The 22,731-nt window shown below is 41.0% G+C and overlaps 1 protein-coding gene across 7 annotated transcripts in view; it reads left to right on the top strand.

Moving 5' to 3' along the window:
• mast2 (microtubule associated serine/threonine kinase 2) overlaps window positions 1-22,731 on the top strand; it is a 223,635-nt gene that overhangs the window by 107,578 nt on the left and 93,326 nt on the right. The window contains exon 1 of one of the 7 annotated variants that reach the window (XM_033621682.2): window positions 2,757-3,661. The exons of 5 other annotated variants lie outside the window; for them this stretch is intronic. In XM_033621682.2, the coding sequence (XP_033477573.1) occupies window positions 3,623-3,661 (39 nt within the window). In that variant the 5' untranslated portion in view covers window positions 2,757-3,622. Of the gene's footprint in view, window positions 1-2,756; window positions 3,662-22,731 lie in introns of those variants that run through there. One more of the 7 variants, XM_078169048.1, reaches the window with a different exon arrangement.

The raw sequence follows: 22,731 nt of genomic DNA, 5'->3' as shown, positions 1-22,731 counted from the left end.
ATCTGGGTTCTTTGCCATTTTTTTCAAATCAAACCTTCCACTTAGCTGTTAGCAAAAAGCGATGATGTAGGTTACAGCGCTCATGCCCTCCTCTCCCTCAACCCCCGCAAACACTATTTGACAACAGTATGGAGGGTGTAAAACTGCATTTGTTATTGTATAATTACAATTGTAGATCTTTAGCCTGTGTATTACCTACAGTAGATAGTTGTCAGAGCGCTCCCAGTTTGGAGAAGCAGACAGGAGCACTGGGACACAGAAGCTAAGCAATGTACTACTGTTCTGCTAGGTAAGATTACAATTGTTGTCAAAGGGATCTGGTGGCTGTGACCGTGGCCAGCAGCAAAACGTATTTTAACCATGTATTAAAAAGACCAACCGTAATAAATCAATAAGTTTAACAATTCACTATTAGATTATTTTTGCCCATTTACCTTGCTGTCAGGGAGCCCTTTCCAACAGGGGACAGAAGTGGTTATATCACCCTCTTAAAAGCCACCTGACAGGAGTTGCTGGTCTACCGCTGCCTTGACTGTGTAATTTGCGATATTGTGTGACTTTGGAAATTGGACTAACGTAGCGCTTACAGCAGTACATGATTTTAAATGTAGCAACAACATCATGCAGAACCCTACGCCAGGTCAAATGGGAAATAGTTTTTAGAAGGGCTTGGGAGCATTTTGAGACTAAAACATAGGCTACATACTTTGACCAACATTGGAATTTGCAGATTTGACTACATAAGGAACATTACTGGGAAGCTACATACTGATGTAAAAACCTCAAAATGAAACAGAAATTATGGAGCAGCCATTTAGAGGCTGTTTTTTTTGCATGTTTTACGTACTTCAAATTACATATGCTCCATGGGGCCAAAAGTATGTGAACACTGCTATCCAAATCCTTCAAGTCAAGTCAAGTCAAATTTATTTATATAGCACATTTAAAACAACCTCGGTTGACCAAAGTGCTGTACAGTTCCTCCAAATATAAATAAATGAATTCATGAATAGCACAATGTACTTTTGGTCTGGTTCTGTTTGTCTTGGTTTGGGCTACTTACTTCTAGTGAAGAAACTTAATGCTGCAGCATACAGTTATAATTTAGACAATAGTGTTCTTCCATCTTTATGTCAACAGTTTGTGTTTGTCCCTTTCCTGTTTAAACATGGCTATGCCCTTGTGCGTAAAACCAGTTCCATAGAAAAATAGTTTCTCCATGTGTGTCTGGCCTGCAAAGAACCCTGACCTCAGCTTCATCTAACACCTTTAGGATGAACTGGAGCACTGGCTTTGAGCCAGAGCTGCTCATTCAACATCAGTGGTCAACCTCACTAATGCTCTTGTGTCTGAATAGGAGCAAATCCCTGCAGCAGGTTCAAGACAAGTGCAGGCTGTTAGAGCAGCACATTAATCGCCCAACTATCACATTTAGGTGTGATATTTGCATGATGTCACATTTGAAAAGATGGAGCTGCTGAGACCTGCCTATGTTTGAATTTATCTTGTTGAATAAGTAATCATCCAAAGCCTCTGATCAGTGGGCTCATGATTAATTCATCCATACACAATAATAAAACATGAACCACAGATTGCTGTGTGTGTGTGTGTGTGTGTGTGTGTGTGTGTGAGAGTGTGTGTGGTGTGAACACACCCTCTTGTTTTGATTAGAACGAGCGAGGCTGTGGCAGCGGACACACAGTGCAGAGGAGCGAGGGAGGGAGAGGCGGAGCGCCCGTCGTCCCTCCATTCATTGCGAGCAAAGTCTCTGTCTCCTGCTAACGCCTCCACAGAGAAAGCAAGAGAGAGAGAGCGAGAGAGAGAGAGTTTGATGAAAGAACGGGGGAGGAGTCACAGCATGTGAGCATACTGACACATCAGAGAGAGCAAAGAAAGCAACAACAGAAGAGACAGACAGATTTAAAGAGCAGGAGAGGACGGAAAGGATCTGCTCGAAGGCCACATCTGCACTTCTCTCAGAGAGAGGAAAACAATATCTCCACTGGTCCTTCCTCCCTTGTTCCTCCACTCCGGATCTCCTCCTTCCTGCAGCCTCTTGGAACAACACTAAAGACTGAGAGATGCAGGAGAGGACGCAGAAGGGGACGGAGGAGATGAAGAGATGACTAGTGTGTGTGACAGGCTTGCATGTGGAGGCGACAGTTGTGTGTGTGGGAGTCCCTAAGCTCCTGCCGACGTTAACCAGATGGAATCTGGCCCGGCCGGTTGGCATGGAGATGGATGCGAGGTGCCTCCTCACTCAGTGGACCGCTGCTAGCAAACAAACAACCTCTTGTTTTCTGTCTGCTCTCTCTGTCGCCAGGCGAGTCCAGCAGCTTTAAGCGTGGGCAGTGTGTGTTGTTGTTTTTTTTTTTTCCTTGGATTCTCTTTTCTCTCGTTTTTCTTGTCCCATAGAGAAAAAAGTGATTGAGAGAAAGCAAGCCTTTTTTTTATAAACTCTGTGGACTGACTCATAAATCCACACACTTCTGACTGACGCCCTTGTTGAAAGAAACTCTTAAAAGCCGGCTCGCTGCGAGTGTTTTTGAAGTGTTTTTTGGGACCTCGTTTTTTGGGACAGCTCAGCTAAGCCAGAGGGCTGCAAGCTGGTGCCTTCCCATTTATGTTTTGCCTCCCTTCTGTCCTCCTCTCCCTGCCTCCATATATCCCCTGAGGCCCCATTGTCATCATTAATTTCTATTGCGAGTTTCCCATGAATAATGGAGGCAGTGAAGTCTCCTCTGGACTAGTGCCTTAAGGGTGGGAGGTGGATGAAAAAGGAGAGGACAAGAGAACAAGAGGTTAGAAAACAGAAGAAGCCGAGCACTAGAGTGTCAGCTCCCTACATCTGTATGAGAGCGAGGCAGAGGGGTGTGTCTAGCGCTGAACGGATGAATGGAAGAGCAGCCTACGGAGGCTGAGCTCAGGAACAACACGTGCTCTGACGACGAAACAGAGGAGAGGACGATCCTTGGCCGCTTACATCCAGACCGCACCTTCCTCCCTCTACAACCAGCTGGAATAAACAAAAGGGATAAAGGAAGAGAAAACAGAGCAGTGATGCTCTGATCCAGAACCACAGTGAAGAAGACTGCAACACTTTCTCCTGCTTTTAATTTTACTCTCTGCTGTTTTCTTGTTCATCCTTTTGAACATTTGTTGGAACAATTTAAAGATGGCCAAGTGGAATATCCTGGAAGCCTTGGGTTTCACATTTTTGTTCCTCTTTAATTAGAAACACTCATTCATTTTGACACAAATTCTCTTTTGACGTGTATACAGGAATGCTCTGCAAAGAACCACATCAGGTCTGCTCAACTGGAGAATCATTTGAAGAAGCATCTAAGAAAAAACAAGGCTTGTAGAGTTTTTTAGAGATCTGGAAAATGAGCAGAGAGGACTGTTTAGAAAAGAGGACAGTCTCATAAACATAGGATAACTTTCTTGGCAACTCACTCTGTTTTTTGATGACATGGCCTTTTGTTGACAGTTTATGGACAAAGAAAGGAGGAAGTTGTAATGTAACTTCCTCCTTGTGGACGTACTTCCTAGAAAGTGCCTGATCTTTGTAGCTTTGTAAAAAGAAAACCAAAAAGGAAAAGATACCCGAGCTCACAGAATCATGGATGACTCGAGTATTTTGAGGCGCAGGGGACTCCAGGTAAGAACCAGTTTGTTGCTCAAGACTAGAGCTTAGGATTCCTTTGTTATTCACAGGGGTCAAAGGTCACGCATTTAGAATTTGACATGACACAAATGATTATATAAAGGGTTAAAGGAAAGAATGTGAGCAAGAAAACACATTTGGCATTTTTTGGCAGATTTTTTGACACAGCTTCATTGTTCAGAAGCACACTCCTAACAGTCACATACTATCACATTTCCAGCTGGTATGAGTAGAGAAAGCATACCAGCACTCTTAACACACACACACACACACACACACACACACTCTCTCTCTCTCAGCATCTCATCAGACCTATCCAGTTTCTCCCTCTCATGGTAATCGGTAAATGACGCCAAGCCCAGTGAGCAACAACAAGCCTGTGCTGTCATGTATCAGAACAGACCTTTACAACTTTAGAAATACATTAAAAGGAACATAACAAAGTATCAACATCTTTTACCTCTTTGTCTTTATTAGTGTTAAACATTTTAGATGAATAGATTTTTCCCACCTTTGAGCCAGATAATGGTTGCACTATTGGTGTGGTATGGAAATCAGTGTTGAGAGGATCTTAACGCCTTGTTTTAGCTCTAACACATCACCACACATATTTAAAACATGGATTAAAATCCAAGTTGATCAAGTCATTTATTATGTAAAAATTCCAAACAAAAAATAAATGTGAAGAAACCAACTATCTTTGGCTTTTGGACAGTAAGTAAGACAAAACAACCAATAAAGAGATGGGGCCTTGGGCTTTAGAAACCTTTTTTAACCGTTTCATGTGATTTATCGATTAGGGAAATTAGTAGACTAGCAGAAAAAATACATATAATGACATAAATGTGCTTGTTCAACTTTATTTGTTACACCATAAGGTTTGTTATTATGGTAAAGGGACATGCACTTGTGTAGTTCCCTGTTAGTCTTCGGACCACTCAAAATGCTTTTAACTACTTGTCACATTCACACACTGGTGGCCAAGGCTGAAATGCCCCCTGCTACTCAGCTTGAACACACTGGCGCACTGATGAAACAGCCATTGGGAGCAATTTGGGGGTTCAGTACCTTGCCCAAGGAGATACTTAGACATGCAGAGCTGGGAATTGACCCGCTGATCGATCACGACCTGCTTTACCTCCTGAGCCATAGCGCCCAACACCTTACGAAGCCGTATGTACAACAAGGCAACCTAACCATCAGTATCTAGCGAACATGATATTACCTGGTATTAATCACTTACGGTATCTTAAAGCAAGTTTCAAGCCTTTGCATGTTGATTTTTACTCTAAATGTTATAGAAACCCATGGCTTACTGGAGGGTATGCGATTAAAAAAAAAAAAAAAAAAAAAAACTAAAACACTGTGTCAAATGGTCAGCAGACATAATACAAATAAAAATGTTATTTGAAGTAGATGATCTAAAACATGTAAAAACTTTGAAATAATTTAAATTGGTATTGTGAATGTGAGGAAAACATCAGTAGCACATTTAAATATATATCTTTTCTTCATTCTTGCATTTTTTAGATGATTTCATCCTATTTTTGTGCTCTTAGTGCTTCAGAGCTGTAGATGGAGAGGCTCCTGTAATGTTGAGTCAGCAAGCAGCAGTCTCCCCCCTCCGCACCACCTCACCCACCCCTTGAGAGTGGGTGGGGAGAGTTTCGTATGTTTGAGTCAGTTTTTAGTGTTCAGCCTCAGATAACCTCCCCTCCCTCACACTCTAAAGCTGCCAGGAGAAATAATACAAGGATCCACTGAAGCACTGTGTTCTATATCCAGTATCTGCAGTATTTAAAATAGCTTTGTGCAGAGAGGAAGTAGGCCTTGAATGAGGACACCATGCAGGAAGAGATGACCTGGATTTGCTGAGATTGTAGGACTTCACTGCACCTGTTCTATGTCAAGCTTTAACTTCCAGATATAGGTTTCACAATGTGAGAGTTGTGTGATACTATATTTTCACAAAATACACAAACTCTCTTCATCATGCTTTTTCATTTATGTTCCGTCATTATATATAAACAGTATATTTTAATATTAAAACCACTGCAGTGACTTTTAAGATATCATATTTTACACTGAAATAACTGATTTCGTGTCTGCTGGTTAAAGCCTTAGAGTAAGACTGCTTTTGTTGGCCTTGGTCTTGACTCCCTCTCAGGCTTATTGGACTGTTGACCTGTGCTCTACGTTGTTATGTCTTAGACTGAGGTGGTTTGCACTATATCTGTATTCATGTGGTGTTGGGCCAGCAGTGGGCGATAATAAACGATTGCTCTATTATTATATACTCATCTCTGACCATCCACTTTGATCTCATTTTAAATTTGCATTGCTTGCATCCATACTTTGTTTTATGAGTATGCATATGCATGTGTGGTTACATTATCCAGTGTGTTTCACTGCATTAAAAAGCTATATAGTATTACATTTCTGCGTGACACTCGAGACAAATATATTGACATAGTGCAGATGGCTAAGCAGCCTATTGTTATACAGTGATTTCTTAAAGGATGTCTTTCCATGCATGTGTGCTTACAAAAAATACAGGGCTTTTATAGTTTATGTGGGAAAGGTTCAAAGGTCCTAGGCTTCAATCTAAACTTAAAACACATCCCAAATTAACTACATAACTGCCAAACTTTTTATTAGGAAATGAAAATATTTCACTTTGTACATGTGTGTTTTTATGGAGAGATGATCCCTTTTTGTGAAAATATTGCCAAACAGACAAACTAAAACATTGACTGACAAATGCACATTTGTTTGCCTCCACACAGCAGCTCTGTCTGGACCCGGTGTGTTTGTTGGGAGGGCTGTCCTCTGGCACGTTTTGTTTCTGTAAATCCCTTTTTGTGGCTGGTTGCCCACAGTTGGCTACCAGTACAGTCGGCTGGACGGATTTAAAACATGTCCAACAGTCTGAAACCTCGGCCCCTAGAGGCTACAGTGTTGAATTGAACTAACTACACACTCATAATTCATCTATTCTTAAATCCTTCCCAGTAGTGGAGATAAAATGTAAAAGTTTGTCTCATGGGCAGTGCCAGAGGAAACGTAATGGGGTTATTGAAATCAAAAGGCTTCCTCCTCTGGGGAACAGGAATGTGATTAGGAAATACCATGGCCTTTTAGATTGCTGTATTTCAGCCTTTCAAGTGGAAATTATGGCTCAAAGGTCAGGCGGTCCACAAAATATCCTCTAGAGTCCATAAATGTCTGAAGCAGCTTTCATGCAGATTAGGCCATTACCTTATAAGATAAATTATCATGCATCAAAGTGTTGATGGAACAGACATTTCAGCCTGGTGATGGCTTGAGAAGAAAGGTTAGAGGAGGTCACCAACAGTGGTATGATTAAGCTTCTGGGGTTTACAGATATCTGTAACAAATTTTAAGGCAATCTATCCACTGGCTGTTGAGATAATAGCTGAAACATTTGCTGGATCAGTACATTTGTTGATCAACAGAAAATATATCATAGACAATTTCTGCAGTAGAAGAAGTAATTTATCAAATAAAATAGGTTTGGTCTTCTCCAAGGTGATGCTTTGAAGCTTGTCTGTATCTCATTAAGGCCTGCCACTGGTGACTGTTCTAATAATCTATTACAGTATCTATTAATCAGATTTTTAAATGTCAGACTAAGAACGACACACACAGTTTCGCAGAGGGCAACATAATGTCCAACCCTGGCTCTATATCCCAAATACATAAATTGCCTATGATATCAGACTCAATGGTCAGCTTGTTACACTGTTTACGTCTTCCGTCTGACGTTGCATCCACTCAAACCAGTTTTTGTGGGGGAAGGGGATTTGATATTCCCTTACCAATCCCTAGAAACAAACGCATCCACCTGAATCCAGAGTCAAAAGTCCACACTGATGCAGAGCCATGTCAACAGACCTGTTTTTGCTGGGCGGAGTGAAGTAAAACAAGCTATGATAATAACAATATTGAGAAGGCATATTGATTTAGAACAGCATCAATAGCAGCGTCTGATGGATGGATGGATGGATGGATGAACATAACTAGGGATGTCCCGATCCAGCTTTTTTCACTTCCGATCCGATACCGATATTACAGCCTTGAGTTTTGGCCAATACCGATTCGACCCAAGCACGTATTATACATATTCACTTATTTTGTTGTCAGTCATGTTAGAAAAGGTTTGATCAAGCGATATTACTCTAACAAGAACAACTACTTAATCGGGTTAGTTAGAATGATCCACAACAGTTGGTATGAGAAACTGACCTGTTTATTGTTAACAGGGTTAAATAAACAAACTTTAAACTTGAACATTAACATTAAATAAAAAATATAGCTGGTTTGCTTTGGCTGCTTTGGCCCCTTAATAAATAGAAAATAAATCAACACAAGAAATCTTTAAAATGTCTAACATTGAAATTAAAATAGCAGCAACACTCCACACACTTGTGCTTTGGCCCCCTAATAAATAAAAAATAGATTAACACCACAAGACATTGTTGACATTTAACAAACAATGCAGCCGTTCCTTTTCAGTTATTTTTGTAGTGTCAGTGCCAGCCTGGTGCACAGGCACACAATATTGTACAACTGTTTAAACAAGCAATAGTCCATCCATGGCTCCAATTTCACTAATTGTGCCCAAAACAATGCCATCAGTGCTCTTTACTTAAACAGTAAGAGTGTAAACCAAATAAAAATATCACTCTCAAAAAACCAGAGCAGAAAACAAATAATTAACTAAGCTGACCGCTACTCCTCCTACCCTTCATGTGTGTCTGCCGTCTGCATGCTGGCCTGGTGGATTGATAGTAAGTGCTGGAGCGGATCACTGCTTGAATCGCGAAGCGCTGGGCTTGCCAGAAAACCTGGATCGGACTCCGTGAAAAACTGGATCTGCATTTTTCCATGCAGTCCAATCCACGCCGATGCACGTTTTTTGCTAATATCGGCGGCTGATACTGATCCGAATATCAGATTGGGACATCCCTAAACATAACCATCCTAATAACTGCTCTTTAACATGACATGGAAACCAACCAACCCATGCTCGATGTAACATGACATGTAGCCCTTCATCACTGAAAATGTGTGAGCATCTTCTGTTCTTTGTGTCCTTGAAGGCCTGTTAGGTCATGCGTCCTCTAATTGCCCCCCTGGTCAGATAGCATATAGCCCGAGGTCAGAGGTCACTACTCCATCAGGACTCTATCAGGCTTCTCTGATGGACTGAGGAGGATGGAGATTGTAGGGCAGAGTGGTGTTTAGAGACCAAACAGAGAGCAGGACGCCACCACTTGACCTCTGCTGTGAGAGATGGTTAAGAGAAAATATGGTTAGGGTGAGATGTAAAACTGATAGCCACAGTGCTTAGCTTCTAGGTCACTCCAATGGAGTGGAGGGGGTTACTGCTTTCTATTTGTAGCTCTCTGTTGTTTCCATCACAGGATGTGGGAGTAAAGAGGGGAATATGAAGAGAGGAAGGATTAAGGGACAGATTAATGGCTTCAGGCTTTTCTTAGAGAAATACAAATGACTGAGAAACACAAAGGGCAAAACAATAAACCAGCTTTGTTTAAGACAGGAGTCATTAGTACAGAGGGCCTAAGTGTCTGCACCAATGGTGCTGGCTGGGTTTGTAATGCCTCAGAGGGTACTGTGGTTGTCCTTAATGGGTGAGGATTAACTGCTTATCATTTAGGTTTAACTACAGAGTGAACATGTGCCCATAAGGTGTGTTGTATTTGTTTTTTATGGCATACACACAGACAAGCTGCTGTGATTCAAATGAGGCTGTTCACATACTTTTACTTCACACCCTAACACACTGCCCCCACTGGCCATGTGCTAATTGCATCTTGTGGATGCATGGTGTTTACTCCTGGGGACTTGCACAAGGCTGTAAATGAAGACAGGATATGCAGTATACCAATCATTCACATGCAAAAGTGTAATTAAGCAATATCAGGTGTCATATACCTCATGACAGACTGCTGACCACAGCAAACTATCATACAGAAAATGACACATCTTGATATACTGATTTTAAGACAAATAATAGTTGCCCAGCCATGTTCACACTGTGTTTAACACACTGCTATCAGATCTCAATATATCTTTGGCACCACTGAAATGTGAAAGGTTTGACTATTTGGATGGATTCTTAGTGTTAATTTTTTCGCAATATTTTCTAATCAGAATCAAACAAGATACCAGAAATTTCAGAAATTTTCAAACCTTTTACGCAAAGGAGGTTATTTTTTTACAGTAGGGCACTAAATTCTGTATTCCTTTGACTTAACTATTTAAAATCATGGCATCAGTACTGATCTCATATGATTATACTAGGGCTGGGCGATAAATCGATTTTATTGATTAATTTGAATTTGTAGTTTAGGCCGATTTGTTTTAATGAAAATCGAGTTTCTATTTAAAATCCGCCACCACCGCTCCCCGCTGGGCTCCCGTAGTTCAGAGTGGGCTCCTCCCTCCCCCCCGCACGCTCAATACACAAACAACATGGCAGCGAGCGGGGAAGAACTTGTTCTCAAGAAAGGGAACGAGTTCTTCAGCGCTTTTGTGTGCACACCTGTGTCTGTGTCTGTGTCTGTGCGCTCACCTGTGTGTGTGTGTGTGTGTGTGTGTGTGTGTGTGTGTGTGTGCGCATCAGGGCCGAACTCCGCTGTGCGTGACACAGAGAGCAGAGGAGGATTTTAGACGCGCACCGTGTAGGGACATAAATGACATGCCATTGTGTAAATAAGATAAATAAGTGTTACCAACGCCAAGCTGGCAGACCCCCGAACCGTAGTAAAGGGACCTCCGAAGACCATTAGCTCCTTTAGCTTGTGTTAGCTCGTTGTGGCAACAACACATAAACAACGGGACTTCGTCTGCGTTAAAGAACGGCACTTTATTTTCAGCACTGCAGGGATCATGCACAGCCTCTCTCATCAGTGTCTGACTTTTACATAGAGGGAAATAACTCAAAAACAGCATGCAGAACTGCGTAGGCGTCTTCACTGTGGCTGCTCGATGTAAACAACAGAGCACATGCCTCATTTTTCTTCCTGTGGCGCATCCGTCTGACGTCACACACAACACCCGGCGCACTAACGTCTCATACCTCCTACATCAACTACACACACACAAGCCACACACATCAGGCTCAGCCTGTAACATGAGGCTATTTAGTTTGTTTAATAAAAGGACAAGGTATAGACCTGTTCTATAGGAAAGGTAAGCTTAAATGACTTCTGTTGTGATCCAATATGATGGTAGGGGAAATACTGCTGTATGATAAGAAAGGGGTCCGGTGGAAAGCGATCACAGATGCAGTCGCCATGTATGTTGCAAGAGATATGGTGCCCATATATAGGCTACCGTGGAAAAGCTGGGGTTTATTCACATACTGAAAGTTTTGGACCCCAGGTATGTGCTACCAGGCCACAAATATTTATTTTTTTAACTAGGAGGGGAAAAAATCGATTTAAATCGTGAATTGGATTTTTTGTGAAAAAATCTGAGATTTTTTTTTTTAGGCCATATTGCCCAGCCCTAGATTATACCGACGCTAAATAATTAAATAAAACTGATACTGTAGCTTTTGTTTACCAGCAGTCTCACACATTTAAAGATTATTTTACAGATGACATATTACTTTCAGTCAGTGGTTTCTAGAAAGTCAGATGAATCATAATAATTGGATGACATGTCTAAGTGTATACTTGTTACATACTTGTTTTTCTGTACATTTTGTTTCTCCATCTGTTAAAGTACTTTTGGTATCCCACCTTCGCATATTTTTGGCAATTTATTTTCCTGTAGGCGCATTTCCAGATTGCGGGTTGTCAAAGCAAGTTGTCCCACAGCTGGAAAGCCTGTGTCCTGGCCCCCTTGCTGTTATTTGTGCTAAGGTGTCCTTGAGCACGATGGTAACACCTCCCTGTATCGCTCCTGCACTCTAACCAGATGGTACCAATCCAGTACCTTCTCTAATATAACAAAATATATGATGAAATAAAATAATACAGTACATGAAGTAGCCTTTAATGGTAATGATTGAGTCTCTTGTCAAATATGTGTGTGCGTCCCTTAGCTCGGGCATGTGTACTGAATGGGTCCGTGTGTGTGTGATCATGTGTCCTGCTGGATTGTGAGAAGCAGGATTAGTGCTGCCATTCACAGCTCCAACAGCAGCCGACAGTTTTCTTTTCCAGAAACAAAAGCCTGTCTGTTCCTGACTGTGTATTAAATCCAGAATCTTTATCGAGGCTCTGTGCTGACATCAGCCTGTCTGGGTACCAATACGCATGTGATTGGCTCCTATCAGGTGGCGTCTGCTTCCATCCCAAATTGCTGTCACATGAATTTAGAGATGATTCTTCATTGGCGTACTCTGCACTCCGTGTCTGCTCTCTCAGATTTCATGGAAATGAAATACAAGCACGTTTCCCGATTTCCTTATTCCTTAGGGACTACATCCTCTGCAGAAGTAGCTCCAATAAAAAAAAATAAATGCTGACAGTGTGTCACATTATCCAGAGTAAAAGGGACATGTTTCTGAAAAGAGATGTTCCTATTTCCCCCTTAACTACATTGTAAAAGTAGAGACAGAAATCTCAAAACTTGGACAAAATAAAACCAAAAGTTCTGCATGACTAGAGACAAAAATCTGACAATAAACTTGGCATATGAATAATTTAAAAGTGAGAAGTTGCTCCAAATAAAGCTGCTGTAAAAAGTGGAGTGAATTAAAGAGTGAGTGGGAGTCTTTTCTGTCTTTACTGCTCGTTAATCAACCAGCGATCCAGAACACAGGGTCCAGAGTGAAAGCTTCTGTAGGGTAAACATTGACAGAGGCTCAGATGAAGAAAACCACAGCCACGCACACAGACTTAAAAAAAACCTTTAGTCACTCTCAGTTAAAAGTCTCCCTTGTAAAAAGAAAGAGAGATGCAGAGAAACTGTGGCAGCTAACATGACCATTTATTTCACTGCTATTTCTTTAATGTTTTGAATATTGTCGTGTGAAGCTAGCAGAAAAGCAGCGTACTGTTAAAGTTAAGTTATTAAAAATCAAGCCCCACTTAAACACGGAGTCCCTTTAGTTGGGTGTGGCTACACGTTTTAACAAATCAACACAGGTCTCAATTAGACGTTGGAACTGCTTGCTATTGATGCTCCAAAGCAGTACCTTTTTTAAAGAAGTCTTTTGGATAAATTAAAAGTTTTAAAGCCCATCAGGTTGTCGGCTAACCGCTAGGGCTAGTTCTAAGTGGCTTTGGTCGCACATACATGTTTAAACTTTGGTCAAGATGGAGATGCTGCACATCTTAAGTTCAATTAGATCCTCCACAAATAAATCATTCGGTTCATTTTACTCATAGCATTAGCACCAAAAAATAATTCATTCAGATTTACCAGCATGGTAAACAAGAGAAAAGAGAAAAAAGTGGTGACTGCCTACCTGTGAAATGGTCCTAAAGTCCAAATATGTGTTGTTGTCAATTTTATGATGTGAAGTCCATTACTAACTGTCTCACGGCTCGCCCTCCTTTCTGCTCTCTCAGTGCATGAGGCTGGTCTAAATGCGCTGTTTAACAGTACACCAATTTTAACAATGGATATGTCTTCATCACACAAATATAGCAAATATTTAGTGTTTTCTAGCTGCATTTGTGCAGTTATGAATCTGTTCCGTGTTTTAAACTGGATCTTTTGGGTTTCAAATGTTGGCCAGACTAAACAAGCAAAAAGTTGAAGTGGAAGTAGCTGCCGGTTCCAATGTCTAAAAAAAAATTCCCTTAAATGTTCCAGAGTCAAACTCCTGGATAATATAGGTTTAGGTTTTGGTATTGTGGATGGTTCTAAGTACTGTGGACAAGAAGCCAGTAAGAGGTACAAATCTGAGTGTAGCAAACAAAGATTTTGGCATTGCCGCTGGGAACAAAATACCAACGCTGTAGTAGTTGATTTGTCCCAAACTGACCCAGACTATGAGCTGAATTAAACTGCTGAATGTTTTATCAGGTTTCTACAAAGTGGAAACCCTTAGATTCACTGTTAGCCAAGCATACAACAGAATTTTAGGCTTTGAAGCTGGATGTTTCTACCTGAAATGCACCTTGGGAGCGTGGTTAACTTCCCTTTTTCAGTTTTAAAGTCCACAGGCTTTGACTTTGATCTTTTTTTATCAAAGAATCAGAGTTTTTGTTCATCTTTTGTACTGAGCATTTAACCAGAAGAATTTTATGTCCATCTAAGACTTGAATTGCTCCAACTGTTAGTCACCTAACATTGTACATGAACCAGACTGTTACTTTCAGAATCCTACACACCTGAAGCTGCCCCTCACAACTTTATATCAATGGGTTTTGGTCTGTTGGTTGGACATAACAAAGCAGTCTAGTGGCCTGGTGTATTCCAAGCTGCTTGGTGGCCCTTAAGAACAATGTGGCAGTCTATGTACAATATAGAAGTTTAATGACACATATAAATCACACAGTGACAAACCAGACTACCTGCAGTGGTGTTTAATATGTTCAACCTTCACGTTTTTCTATTTCTCCCCACTCAGCTTTTCTCTGTGGCTTCTTTCTTATACTCATTCGTTCATTTTCTCTCCGACTCTCTCACATTCTTTTTTTGTGATATCGTTGACTCTCGCCCTTTTTCCTGCTCTCTTTTAATCATACACTATATTGGCTATAAGTTATAATGGTGCCCTGTGGAGGCATGGCTCTCGGGATGATGGAGAGATTCTGCTTCTTCCCTCCTCCACCTCTTCCTTCCTCTCCTCCTCCTCCGACCACAGTCGACTGAGCGTGCCGCTCTCCCTCTCTCACTCGCAGCCTTGTGAAATATTGATAACCCTGAGGTACCCAGGCTGAGAGAGGAGAAAAAAAAGAAATTTCACTTTCCCTTCTATGGCTTTAACCCCTGAGCGCCCCTTCTCCTTACAGGGCTTATAGCTCAGCAGCTCTTGGTAATCTCGTTTTTTGGCACAGAAATGGTGTCAAAGCAAAACAGGTTGAGGAATTCATGATAGGTGAGTGTGTGAAAGAGAGATTTTCAACCCTAGATGAGGCTAATGGATGGCAAAAATCCAGCCAATTAAAAGCAAACAAGCAAATCTTGTGTGAGGATTAGGAGTTATTAAAAGTGTTGGGTTCACTGGGAGTGGGCCGCAGTCCTGCTGGAGATCCTCTGGGAGCGGATGATTGTGATGTCTTTGTGATGGCTTGCCTACTCCAGACTAATGAAGAAGCAGGCAGAGACAGGAGGTCTCTGGCCTGCAGACGCTCGGTTAGCTGGTATGGTTTGAGGTTGAATATTATCAAGGAGACCAGTGAGCGCAGCCAGGTAAGACTGGGGACATTAGGGTGCTTCCATTAAGCTATCCTGCCCCCTCAAATTAACCTGAAAGCAGAATTTTAGTGTGGTGGTGTTGGAATTCATATTAACTACTTCATATACTCTGTGCAGTTTTAATTTAGCATAATTGATCATACTTTATAAGATGCTAAAATCAAGGACAACAAAGCTGTGATGAAAGTCAAAGAGAATTGGCATTTAGCTTCAGTCATGTAAATTATCAATTGTAGCTTTGTGAGGAAGACAATTAGATTGCATCTAGGCCTGTCGCGACGATTACATTGTCAGTTCATTGTACAGTATATCAACATGACCTCGATCATTTTGCTGACCTGTTTTGTTTACATGTGTGTGAAAATTTCACCAACATTTGAGTCAGTGTGATATCAGAATAAACAGCAGGACACACCGGGGCAGCGTCTAAACAACCGGCCTCTTGAGCGAGTCCGAAGGAAAAAAACAGCACTTCAAAGACAACACAGCGTAGCTTATATGTAATTAGTCTCGCCACCAGACAGTCAGAGATCTCCTCCTTCTGATAGTCTGGGGACACTCCTTTCTAAAGTGTGTTTAACACACCGGAGAAAACGGCCGGCAACAAAGCAATGCCTCTTGCATTTTTGAAAAGGACATGCCCTCCCCGAAATGTGTGCTCCCCCTTTTCTCGTCCGCAAGGACACAAACACACAGAGAGCTTGAAAATGGATGCAGAGAGATAAAACTACGTTTTATCAAACGTGTGCTCAGTCCACAAGATTGTGGAAATGAAGGACTTACAGCGACTTTGTTTAAAACTTTTAACACAGTCGGACTATGTTTACAAGCACAAGGGTTCAGTGAGCCACCCAAGGACCGCCCTGCGGATTTACTATTGGTTCTACAACGTAGGGAGTTTTTTTAAACTCTGAAATTGTATCCGCCCATCTAAACACAAAATCAGGGAGAAAGACATCAGTTAGTTACTTTTTTAAACATAATATTAAGTTTTTTTTTTCATATTTCAGTTCTAATGTCTGAATATTTTGAAGAATTAAAACATTAATATTGTTCATCACAATTACTTTTGGGACGATATATTGTTCAACAGAAGTTATCATGACAGGCCAAAATCCAACCGCCTTTTTTTCCCCTTTTTTCGTGAGAAAGTGTTCACCAGTTTTTTTATGAACTTGTAGTCAGTCATCAAAAAAAAAAAAATTCCCAACATTTCACTAGAAGAGGAAAGAGAGGACTTTTGATTTATAAATACTCAGAAAAGCTTTTTGGACATTTTACTGATACCAAGAGTTAACTGAATAATTATCATAGTGACACAGAATAAGAACTTTTTTTCAACTTCAACTACAGTGCATGAGTAAATGTACTTAGTTAGTTTTCACTTTTCACTTTCAGTATTACACAGCGGAAAGACTGAAGACTGAACAACAAGTTTAGATTATGAGAGTTCATGCTAAGTTTCTCCAAAACTTAAGTAAGATCTTGTTCTATCTTGTTGATTTTCTCTCTCAGGAGCTTTTATCCACGTGTCTTTCTGCTCTTTGTTGTGAATCGATATTCTGCCCCTGTAAAGCGGTGCAATAACTTGTGACCTGGTCCACTGTTCTGCTGAAATCACTGCAGCTGCTTCTTATCAAGAGCCCAGAAAATCCACTGCTGTGGCTGCTCAGCACTACCTGACAATGCAGAGAGCTATTAATGGACTGTGTGTGCTCCAAGAAAAATGGACGTAATTTCTGCCAGCTTCCTGTTAGTCTATCAATAAAGCAGACATGTAGAGGACAAAGAGTATTTAATGCTGTCGACTGGAGGGATCTCTCTGCAGCAGTGATTGATTATCAGTGATGGAGCTACATATCCCCATATTGAAATAACCTTGTCTCATAAAGTAGAGTTACCCTGAGTATTGTCCTGATTTGTCTCCATTGAATACCATAAAGAAAGTCATCTTTGGTTTTTGCACTAGTGTTCGGACAAATCACTATGTTAAAGACATCACCCTGGACTTTCTTCTGTATTTTTTGACACTGTATACATTAAATAATCAAAAATCTAGAATTAACAAGAAAAATAGTATCACTTGCACCCTTAGTTTGAGTCCCACAGCGAGACTGGATTTCCTCACTCGGAGCCCTGAACCCAAGTTCAAAAATCCCTCACACTGCATCATAATTACAATCTGTTTTGTGGCACATTGTCATTCTTGCAGCTTCTTTTCTCAGTTGAACCCCCAGAACCTTCCCTGCATGGTTCCACAACCACCCCTCTTTTTTCTCTTTACACTCCTCCTCCCCCTTTCCCCCCTTCATCTTCCTTTTATCTGCTGTCCTGCAGGCAGACATCTCTCGACATGATAAAAGCTAAAGCCAGAGGGTGGCAAGCCTGCTGCCATCCTGGTGTCAACGTTTAAGAGAGAGAGACAGAGGGAGGATGGGAACAAAGTGGGAGCCTGAGTGTGAGGGAGATGTACAGCTCTGTTTGACTTATTGTAATGAGCCACAATAACCTCTCTGCTAGAAGAGAAAGCTCAAAAGAATAAAAAGGAGCAGACAGCACAGTTCTTTGTTTGCTCCCCTCCTCTGTGAAGGCCATACATACTTGATGCTTGTTGCTTCAAAAGAATTGATTAGTTTTATTCTCATCGATGAGTTGGAGTTGTATCTTATTTCTGTCTGTGGTTGAACATTTTAAATACTGCAGCCAGTGTAATACCTGAGTTTCCATATAGCTGTTACAGTAACGTTTAAATTGTCAAACATGTAAAAAAAAAAAAGATGGCTTGATTGCTCGTGGTTCTTAGCGGTCAGAATGACGCAACACACTTTTCAGCTCTTGAGTATTCCTGGTACAGATCAGTCAGAACTATCAACTTTCAGAGCAGCAATGGAAAGATTTGACATTGTGAATACATCAAAGTCAAAATGAAAAGGGTTACTTGGGTGCCAGTGCCTTATAAGTTTGGGAACCACTTTACTACATTGCAATCCAAACAGTAGCCTCACTTTTTAACTATGTGGTCTTTGCCGTGTGTGTTGTTGGCTAGGGTTTGGCCAGTGTGAACATTTTAAAACTGGTTTGATATTAAGCCTAACACCAGATCAGACCAGTGTACCAAATTTTACCACTAGATCTAGTCGCACTTGACACAACAGCCGCTTCGAGTAGACTATAATGGCACCGTGTGCTAACAGCAAACAAGCATCCGACTATCACATTGTATCACATAACATTGGAGCTCTCATCCAAACTGAATCTATTAACTATGCACTTCTGTTACCTCATATAAATAAACCATGTAGCTATGAGAAGTGTGCTCGAGATCAAATTGAAGATGTAAACACTTAAAAGATAGGTAGCTTACTTGCAATCTTTCTATGTTTTGTAACATTATTTTTTAAACAGAAAACACAAGTCTTTTATTATTGTGATGTGTACTGGAAATGGCATATAATATAGCCAACAGCAAGTAGCCTAGCTTGTTTTGTGCATTGAGCTCCTGGCAGTCTCCCTCCAGCCAGGTTTCAAAAGAAGGTGTCCTACTTTCAGCTTCCTAAATTAGCCTTTCCTCATCCATTGCGGTGCTTTCAAAGTGAGCTAGAGGAATATATAGAAACTGGGCAGCCAACAAAAATTTGGCTTGCAGCAGTGCACTGCGTCATTTGCAGCCAGTTAGGACACCACAGCTTCAAATCCAAAATGTTGCCATATTGGTGCAGTTTCAGTGACCTTGAGAGACAAAGTCAGCCATGTCTCGTCTTGTCACCCAAAAAACACATGCATTTTCTAGTAAACAAACATAATGCACCAAGCTGGAACAGCAAAACTGGAAATTGTACCAACTTTATTGTTACCCTTGTTATTGTTGGTCATATAGGGCTAAGTATCATTTCATATGGGTGACGGTGCTAAGGCAATACCTGCGTTTCAGTAAAAATGCCCAAGCTTTTTTTTTTCCATACTTAACTATGAGAAATATAATCATATTTACCATAAAACCTTTTTCATTCAACAAGCCAAAGTTCTCAAATATATAGATTTAAAAAACTGTCTTGGGAGCTATGCCATCAAAGAACAAATAATGGCAACTTTTTGTACCAGAAAGTTTTCAGGACATAGTGTTACAGACACATATCAGTCAGGTTTAATCTGTATAAGTTCCTAGAATTAGCTCTTACAGCACAATGATGCAGTCATTTTAACCTCCATAAAAAAGTTCCTTTTCCCACAGTTGTTTATGTAACCTCTCTGTTTTGGAATGCAACACAAATCTGGTAATTAATTACCCATGGCGCATTGCGTCAGCTCAGCAGATGTACCCTGGTCGGTCCCCAGGGTTGTTGGAGCAGCCGGTGTTTGTGGCCAATCAGGATGGAAGATTGTGCAGCTGATGCAGCTGGAATGACACTAGGAGCTCGTCAGGGGAAACATTTTCCCAACTTAAGTATCTGATGTGGAAGTTTCTCATAATCAGATGTGTCCTTCTTATCAAGTGTGGGCGGATTCAGAATTCACACAAGAGCCATGGCACCACACAGAGGGTTATTGTCAGAAAATAAAGCTGAATGCCAGGATGTGTGTGCATGGGTGGTTGGGAATGAGAATGGGTGGAAGTATGTGGCATTGTTAAACCCATTTTCTGCTTGACTGTCAGTCAGATAACTGTCATTTTAACAGCCTCTCGACCGTATATTACCATCATTTTTACAGACAGATATAGACAGACACAACAAAAGGCCACACTGGAGCAGATCTTGGTCTCGACTCAAACTCACAGCCTTGTACATGATGAGCACCTGACAAAGACTCAAACAGCAGAAACAGAGAAATAGCAGCAGTCCTCCAGCATTAGCTGTATCTTTGACATCTCCTCCGTTGACACTTAGAGGACACTGAGTCACTTGTAGAGAGAGATAAACTGACAGACAGACACAACGAGTACACTGTGTCTGAATGAGGCCAACACTCATCGGTCCCAGTCAGCGTCACCGGCTCTGACACCTGAATTCAGTGTGACTCCTTCTCTCTGCCTGAACTGTTCAAGGAATAGTGCAGAATTCACCATTCAACACAACAGTGTTTTTTTTCTCTAATTTTTCCAGGTTTCCTTGATTCAGATGCACCGATCTCATGATTTATTCCCATTGGCTTCTACCTGAATGTAAACTGAAATGCCAAATCCAGTGATCAGGTGGCCAGAATCCTAATGGGTGCCAGTGTTAGGTAACTTCAAACTGATTTGCTGGATGTAGAGGCAGCAAAAAGATAATTGTAAACCAGAATAAAGTTCAATTTGTCTTAAACAACACATTCTCACTCCCAACTCGTCAGAAACCAGTGCTTGGTCAGTGGCCTTACACATTAAAGTATGACACTCTCGGTACCCCCCTAGTGTCACTTTTGGATGCTGAGGGACAGCGTGCCAGTTTTTGCTAATTAAATTCATATAGTTTTATTTCAAAATAAAGTTCAAATGTTGGTTTACTTTGTTTTTAGGTTTACTTTTTTACATTTCGGAAACAAAAGTACTTCTTTCTTAACCTGACCATGTACTTTTGTTTCCTAAATATAAGAAAGTAAACCATGGTTTGGGTTAAAATGAGTTTATCTTACTTCCATAATGTAATATTACTTATGTCACATGACGTATGTAAAATATGTCACTTAAATGTCACCTAAAGCGCTGCATACCATGCTACAATAATTAAATAACTCACTGTTGACTTATGATGTCACATAGGACACAAACAGTTTCCTGGGTGAAAGTCGTATGTTTGTTTGAACACCTCCACTCTTACTATCCTTCCTTTATACCAAGGAAGTTCCTCACAGCATCAGGTATTGACACGACCTGGTGTGTCGTATACAGATGCTAAAGGGAGCCTCGGTGTGTCTGTAACTGACATTTAGGGCCATTGACAAAGGGTCAGTATTTGATGAGTAGGTAGTTAGAACAAGTTGTGTAAACAGAAAGATGGTGAACCAGGTCTCTAGTGTTTGATGGAAACATTGTGTTGTAAATATTCTCAAAACCAGGGAAAGTCTCAAACTCAGAACAATAGTGTGCATGTACTGTACAAACTCTCAGTGTAAATCACACTTTGATTCTTGGAGAAAACTGATCTCCTGAAGTCTGAAAGTTCAGAACTTTTAGTTTTAGAGTGGTTATATAGCTGGCTGTGAACTGCATGTGCCCTAATAGAGTCCCGTCGGGGGTCAGGGCTTGTTTAGATGTTGAGTTAGATACTGTAAAGCCACATTGAGCCCCAAGAGCAGGTTAAACACAGCTTACAGGGCTTAGCTGGACTTTGGATGTTGGCTGGGTCTCTTGTTGTTTGCTCTAGAAAAAGAGAGGGATAGAAGGATGGATTGAGGGAATGAGAAGGAGAGTGGGAACAGGAGTTCTGTTGTTTGTTTTCTGTCCCATATCGACAAGCTCTTGGGTTCAGGCTTTTCTCATGTTCTCTTAATTCAGCTACTTTTATTTGCTGCTTTTCTTGCTTTTCCACTTTCTTACTCTTTCTTTCTTTTGTTTAAGTCACACACTGCATCTCTCTCTCTTTCTCTCTGTGCCTCCCGCCAGCAGACTGGATTAGCCAATTAGAAACAAGCTATGAGCTCATCCGGTAGCCACGGCGACTGCTGAGAGAATAATATGAGCTCATCCTCTGAACTGAGAGTGAGAGAGGTTGAGAGAATGACCTGTAACCATAGAAGCAATTCGGCACAAACGCCGTAGTATGATGGAAGAAATATACTGTATCAGTCTGTGACATGGGGAACATTGACAGAGACAAGTAGCACACCTACATCTGCACATGTTGTAAAGATATTCTGTTGCAAATATGACATTAGGTAATTTGACAGATATAGATAAGTGGGGATCCATCTTTTTTTCTCAACATACCAGTTCAAATAACCCATCTTCAAAGATATTTTTCTGGGCATTTTTAAGCCCTTAATTGATAGGACAGATGAGCGTGAAGGGGGAGAGAGAGAGGGAGTGACATGCAGCAAAGGGCCACAGGCTGGAGTCGAACCTGGGCCGCTGCGGCAACAGCCTTGTTGTTGGGGCGCCTGCTCTACCACTAAGCCACTGATGCCCCAAATAACCCATCTTAACGTATTTGCAGATACCGTGTACCAGTCCGATACCAGTGTTTCTTTTTTATACACTTAATATATGTTAACCTGAGTGCAGTTCACCATGACTGCATTAATGTCTTTTATTTTGGAAATACTTAGTTTTTTCTGATGTCATAGCCGATGAAACTTTTATGTCTTCACTAAGAGCTGTGCGATATATCGATATCATGATATGAGTCTAGATATCATCAAGAATTTGGATAGCCTGAGTGTTGTCTTTTCCTTGTTTTAAAGGCTGCATTACAGTAAAGTGATGTAATTTTATGAACCTATCAGACAGTTCTAGCTGTCCTATTATTGGCCTTATTTATATTCCCTTCATGCACAAAAATACATATGTCCATTTCCAATGTTTTATACATCACTGCCCTCAAATTTCTTAGTCGTCTGCTAGGGTTGTGTCTCGCTTGAACTATGCTACACTGCCTCCACAATTTGCGGTGGTACTGCTCTAGTATGGACAGAAGGCTCCGTCCATATCCATCTCTGTATCTTACATTGAGCACTAATGAGCCCTTAGTCATTATATCCACATTACTAATGATTGT

Source organism: Epinephelus lanceolatus, chromosome 6 (assembly GCF_041903045.1).
Source record: "Epinephelus lanceolatus isolate andai-2023 chromosome 6, ASM4190304v1, whole genome shotgun sequence".
Lineage (NCBI taxonomy): Eukaryota > Metazoa > Chordata > Actinopteri > Perciformes > Serranidae > Epinephelus > Epinephelus lanceolatus.
Note: the sequence above shows the minus strand (reverse complement) of the source record. Positions and strands in the feature narration are given on the sequence as shown.